This window comes from Portunus trituberculatus, chromosome 16 (assembly GCF_017591435.1).
Source record: "Portunus trituberculatus isolate SZX2019 chromosome 16, ASM1759143v1, whole genome shotgun sequence".
NCBI lineage: Eukaryota > Metazoa > Arthropoda > Malacostraca > Decapoda > Portunidae > Portunus > Portunus trituberculatus.
In genome coordinates, this window is record NC_059270.1 from 1,940,360 (window position 1) to 1,947,212 (window position 6,853).

Sequence of the window (6,853 nt, forward strand, 5' to 3'; positions counted from 1 at the left end):
TCACAAAAGACTGACCCAATCAGTAAGATATACATAGTGGGAGGACTTACCACACAACAAGACGAGGAGCCACAAGACGGTGCAGGTGAGCGGTGATGCAGCGCCGCCACAGCTACAGCCACAGCCACAGCCACCCATCTTGCTTACGTGTTTCCCGGCGGGATCCGAGCTGCAGCCCCGCCACGGGACTGGTGCCTCGTTCCTTCTCTCTTTTTTCTAGTGACTACAGTTTCTGAATACAAGAAAGGAGTATGTTATTCATTTATCTTGATCTTGTTACCATTATTTATTTATTCATTTTCGTTATTGTTTTCCGTATAATTAACTCTCTTTTGAATGAACTCCAGCGTCATGAATAAACACAACCAGGATGACACTCCCACAGTCATTGGCTGATGCAGCTGCTGCCTGTGAAAAGCTCGCTCGTGGCTGAGATAATGCCCCATTGGAAAGTACTTTGGAGAGGGAAAAAAAAGTCAGTCTTTATGGCGGCCTTAATCGAGGTACACATTAACTTGATTAAAGAAAGAAAAATGTGAGTGTGCCAAAGGTCACACACGCACACACACACAAAAGTCGAGTAATAGGATTGAGTTGCACAGGTTGGAGTTAAGCGGCGTCTCCGTCCTCGCCGACCTCTCGTGAAAATCCAAAAGATGATGTCTGTGCACTCTGCAATGTAGCAATTTAACCCTTTCACTGCGATATGCAAAACTTCACAGCACTAAAAGCACTGAATGGTATCTTCGTAATCAACTACAAGAGAGAAAGAAATGAAAAAGATAGACTTTACAATTCCTAGCTAGTAGAATGTTAGGTTATGGCTACATAATGAAATAAAATAGTCTCAGAGAGGTTAGTGATTAACCTTTCAATACTGCGACACATTTTTACCTTGAGATTTGTGTATGATTTGACCATTTTATTGACATTAGGAAGAGTATATGGAAACCAGAAGATTAATAGCCTGAGTTTTCACAATTTTAATCCCCATATAAGATTCTGAAGCTGTATAAAACCACTTAATACTAAGCAGAATGAATGTAGAAACGCGTCATGGTACTTAAGAGGACGCATTTTTGCCATGATTTTGGGTATGATTAGAAGATATTACTTGCAATAGAAAGTGTTTATGGAGGTCAAAAATTAATAACCAGAGTCTTTACAATTCTAATCCCAACATATGATTCTGAAACTGTATAAAAATCACCAAATATTAAAAATAGTTAATATGGAGACGCGTTATGGTACTTAAGAGGTTAAGAAAAGACTTACCAAATAGCAGTGAATGAGTTAAAGCTTCTCACAATCTGGGACCCAAACTTTTTTCCCTTACAACCTCGTTAATAAGATAAAGTGAATTACAGCGTCCTAGTCTTTACCAGGGATTCTGAAGTGAGGTGAAATTTATGGTGTATAAATATGTGTGGTCATTTACACAGGAGTGAATATGAATGAACATACGTATATGGAACATTAGGCAATTATATCATGAAAGAATGTGTGTATTTCCATAGTGGCCTGTGTTGTTCTTTTTGAGTGTATTTTTTTGTTTCTTTTTTCGAATTTGAAGCTCAGAGGGGAAGAGGAGACTGATTGGCACGTCTCTTAGGGCACGGATAGAAGAAAATATGTGCATGCTACATCTTTTTTTCTTTTCATTCGTTGATTTTTTTTTTTTTTCAGACACACAACAAACAAGAAAATACAGAAAGATTCAACGAAGCTGTTCATATATTTGTCCCTTCCTTTTTTTTTTTTTTTTTTTCATTGCAGACACAGGTTTTGACTTAAAATAGAGGTAGTCACTGTATCTTCCCATTCATCAGTACGTACGTCTGTCAGAATTTATTTTCACACACTGAGTAACCTGTTAATCAATTACAAACACCTTATCTTTTAAAAATCCAAAACGTATCGACACATAAACATAATATCAATGTAGAATATGCAAGCCCTTTCATCTCCAAGTACGTGTGCACTGGACCATCACTCTGAGCGAGGAAATGATTGATATGAAGCTTGTAATGTTAAACTCGTCACTTTTCCCCAATCTGGTCAGTGGCATTTTTACTTTATTCATATTTCTGATCTCGGAGAGGCTGCACCTTTGAGCTATGTTCGAGTAGACAAGGGTATGAGCTAAGGAAGTTAAAGGACGGTAGGAAAGTTATCGAGAAAGGAAATTAAGTTACACGATGAGAGAGAGAGAGAGAGAGAGAGAGAGAGAGAGAGAGAGAGAGAGACATTTAATACTCAAGCCTCATGGGAGTCTTTGGAGCGATGTTGAGGACAGGAAGAGGTGAAGAAAGAAGGACTCAGGAGAACACGTCAGGGTACGAAAGATTATGACAGAAAGTGTAAAATCGCATCACTCTTTTAATGCTCTCTACCTGAAAAGATGAGGGTCTGATGGGAGGAGGAGGAAGAGGAGGAGGAGGAGAGTACTGGAAGGAGGAGGAAGAGGAAAGAAGACGAGACGAGAAACGCAAAGACAAAGCTGATGAGAAAAAAGAAGAGAAAGGCTTATGAGAAAGAGGAGGAAGAGAAAAAGGAAAGAAAATGATAGTGGTGATAATAGTGATGATAATGAACAGCACCAGTGAAAAAAGTTTGCGTTCTCTCTTAAAAAATTGCAAAAAAAAGACGAAATATATCTAAGACCCTAAAGACGGTTCATGATTTTTTTCCTACCGTACAACATTTCATATCCAGACATGCATTGTGCGACAGGAAATACGTAATGGAACAGTGACTCGCCTTGGAGAGTGGAGGGCAGAGAGGACTAAAGGGAGGGTAAGATATAGCCACTGCAAGGATGTATGCGCCGCAGCAGTGTGTAGGTTTTCAGCATCACCTGCTCTTGAAACGTAACAGAATGTGTCGTTAGTATCGGCAATTTACTCTACTCTGTGGTTGAATTACGCACTTTTCTTGCACTTGAAGACTCACAAGACATAAAGGAATGTTTGTGATGTATTTGATTATGATGCTTCTTCAATTCAGTGCTATGATTACTCACTATCTTTCCTATTCAAACTTCAGTCCATCAGTTTGTGTTGAATACATGTGTGTGTGTGTGTGTGTGTGTGTGTGTGTGTGTGTGTGTGTGTGTGTGTGTTCCATTTGAGGATATTTGGTAATAAATTGCGTACAGCAGGACCGACAAAGAGGGGGATTTGGCGAGGAGGAAAATGGTCTGAGTGGGTAACATCCTGAGGAGAAACAAAGGCTATTTACAACTGTCATGAATAGCCTCGCGGCACGGCTGAGAACAGATTATGCTGATTGCACGGAAATGTGTTTGCCCGATTGTAACTGTGGTGGTAACCGCGTCCTTGGGCGGGTCGGCGAGCAGCTGCTGTATGTAGGCAGCCGAGGTCGGTGGCCTGGCCTACCCCTTAATTACAGGCTACGAGAATAGCCCCATAATCATTTACCACGATGGTGTGTTCGACATTTTCATGGCACCTTTGTCATAAAAAGTGATGGTAATCAGACGCATTCTTCATCAGTATTCTACTCCACTAATGATGTTGATTACTAGCATTCCATTTAAACATTAGTGGTCTTGACACATGAGAGCGGCACACTTGTCAACTCGGGTCGCCTGGCTGTTAGTAAAAGAGTGTTTCTCGAAAAGGTTCCCCAAGGCTGGGAGGAAAGCCACTCATCGCTGCATACTTAGCTAAGGCCGTTGTTTTAAGCACAGTGCACGCCCTCGCCAAATGGAAAGTGTGGCCTCGACACTCTCGGTTTACGTGACCTGCGTGAGCTGAAGCAATTGACCACTCAGCACAGACCGGCACACTGCCACTACCTACTCCACTCGCGTCCAACCCGATTGTTGCCCAAAGATAGATTCGGTTGGCTTATGCATGGACGTCCCTACTAACAACAGTACGGTAGTGAGTTACACCTTGCACCAATGGTAATGATAATGAAAGTGTATTAGTAATGAAGATAACAGTAGCAGTAGTAATAGTGGTTGTAGTAATTGTAGTAGTAGTAATAGTAGTAGTAGTAGCAGTAGCAGTAGCAATAGCATTAGTATCAGTAGTATTTGTATAGTAGCAGAAGTATTGATGATGGCAACATGTAGCTTAGCAATGGTAGTAGTGATAGTATTGGTTGTGAGGGTAGGATTAGTAGTAGTTGCAGCAGGAGTAACAATAGTAGTAGTAATAGTAGTAGTAATAGTAATAGTAGTAGTACTGGTAGTAGTAGTAGTAGTAGTAGTAGTAGTAGTAGTAGTAGTAGTACTAGTAGTAAGAGTAGTAGTAGTAGTAGTGGTGGTGGTGGTGGCGGTAGTGTGGGTGGTATCAACAATAGTAATAGCAATAATACAGACAATGATTTGTGACAAATGGATGGTATTGTTCGTGTGTCTTACGTAATGGAACACTTACGGCTAACTTTCCAGATCAATTAAGAAGAAGGAAACGTGTTCAGTTGGCACAGCGGAAGGCGCCGTAGGTGCCGTTGACAATGATGAGATCGTAGCTTTGAACACACAGTCATTTTAGTTCACATTCACTTATTTTCTAGTTTTCACTTCACTGTAAGCGACGGGACACAGACCAGCACGGGCGGCAATACCATGTAACCTTGTGATCTCAAGCTTGTACTCCAGATGGCACCAGGAGCTCCGCAGCACAGCCCGGGCCAGGGCCAGAAGTATGGAGTGGCGGTGTGCGTCTCTCCCGCTCGGTTGCTCTGCCCAGACTGAAGCAGCCTGACCGCCACCCTTTCTCACGTGCCTCACGAGATTAATTTAATGTGACGTTTTGCGTAGGTCTTTTTGTGTTTCGTTAGTTTTGCAAAAATACAAGATACTGTTGACATTCGTACAAAAGACGGTATTGCATTACCTAGAGAGTATTCGAGAGGGAAAAAAATATCCCATTTACTTGATGTGATAGGAGGCAGTGACGTGGTGGCCGCGGGCTGTGATGAGATGTCGCTGAGAGAGGTTGCTCTAGAAGGGCTTGAGTCTGTTGCACTGAATGAAACTTTAATCTGGAACTCCTGCTACACAGTCCGCTTCATGAGATATTTTCTAACAAGAAATGTTAACAAGTTTAAGTATATATATATATATATATATATATATATATATATATATATATATATATATATATATATATATATATATATATATACATATATGAATAAATGACAGCAGCCAGACCAAGGGATATCGATGGTTTAAAAAGGAAAAAGTTTACAATACTTTGAAGTAGACTTGAATTATTTACACCTGGAAGTCACAGGCACACCACTAACACCACAAGGCGGCGTTATTGGTGCGTCTGCTAAGTCTCCACAGTGGCAGGGCAGTTCGATATTGTGGCCTGAAGCAAATCTTGACAGACTTGGCAGTGTATATACATTACGCATTATTATAACCCAAATTAACTATGTCATCAAGAATTTTTTTGACGCTATTAAATCTTCACTTACTCCACACTGTATGACGTTACACTATACGCTGTCCCGGCCGCCTAACAGTTCCTTCCTTTCATTGAATTATTGCTAAACTCGGCGTGACCATCCTCAGGGCACTAGCACCAGCACCACCACCAGTCCAGCCACACCTCGTTCAGTGCCACACACACGCATGTTAAATATCGTAGCCAATAATACCATGATTGACAATGTAATCATGCTGGAAGGGAAGTCCATTCGTGAGGGTTACAATGTTGCAGCGCTCTCTCTCTCTCTCTCTCTCTCTCTCTCTCTCTCTCTCTCTCTCTCTCTCTCTCTCTCTCTCTCTCTCTCTCTCTCTCTCTCTCTCTCTCTCTCTCTCTCTCTCTCTCTCTCTCTCTCTCTCTCTCTCTCTCTCTCTCTCTCTCTCTCTCCCCCCTCCATCAGTTCCCCATATTAAGTCATTTAGGTCTTTTACTATGCAGGGCAGGCGGGGAAGGGATGCATCGTTTGTAGGGGAAAAAAAAGCAATTGAAAGTTAAAACGGGGACATATATTTTTTCATGAATTGGAGTACGATACATTCCGGTCGCGTGCCGCTCATTGACATATATTGGCTGGGACGACCTCACTTTTGAACTTTTTGGAAACGCGTGAGGGGTGAAAACAAACGTAATGATGGTGAATTGTTTGAGTTTTTGTGAGAGAGGATGTTATGTATAAGAGAGGATTGGGTAAGATAGGAAGTGTTGAAGCTGAGGAGATGTATGTACTTGCCTGCTTGCCTGCCTTTCCCCAGCCAGCCATCCAGTCAGCCCGGACTCGTGTCGTAGTCATCAAAAGGAAAAAAAAAAGGATTTCTGATTCATATTGAGACTGTGTGTGTGTGTGTGTGTGTGTGTGTGTGTGTGTGTGTGTGTGTGTGTGTGTGTGTGTGTGTGTGTGTGTGTGTGTGTTGAGAGAGAGAGAGAGAGAGAGAGAGACTTTGTACATATACCAAGAAGACGAATAGCATACCTATCCGAACTAATGAGAGAGAGAGAGAGAGAGAGAGAGAGAGAGAGAGATGGAAACGTACAACCTAGCTCACAACCTAGCTCAAGTAACACCCTACGCGCACTTCCTTCCATTCCTACACGCGAGGACACTATCCACGCGCGGCTTTACAGGACAGATGACAGTGTTCCATCCGTGGCTTGGCAGAAATGAGGCAGTACGTACGTGTTTTTTATTTTCAGAGTATTGAATAGGGAACCGCGATTGCTTTGAGCGTGAAAAATACTGGGAATAAAAATACTGGAGCACATTAACGTGTATCTCCACATTCCATCTCTCTCTCTCTCTCTCTCTCTCTCTCTCTCTCTCTCTCTCTCTCTCTCTCTCTCTCTCTCTCTCTCTCTCATGGTTGCGGTAAAACTTTGATAGA

The 6,853-nt window shown here is 41.9% G+C and overlaps 1 protein-coding gene across 1 annotated transcript in view; it reads right to left on the reverse strand.

Moving 5' to 3' along the window:
- Positions 1-4,819, reverse strand: part of LOC123504607 (hemicentin-1-like) — a 19,535-nt gene extending 14,716 nt beyond the window's left edge. The window contains exons 1-2 of the mRNA XM_045255269.1: positions 4,410-4,819; positions 51-232 (exon numbers count right to left, since the gene is read on the reverse strand). Of these exons, the coding sequence (XP_045111204.1) occupies positions 51-138 (88 nt within the window). The 5' untranslated portion in view covers positions 139-232; positions 4,410-4,819. The remainder of the gene's footprint in view (positions 1-50; positions 233-4,409) is intronic.
- Between the last annotated feature and the right edge of the window lie 2,034 nt (positions 4,820-6,853).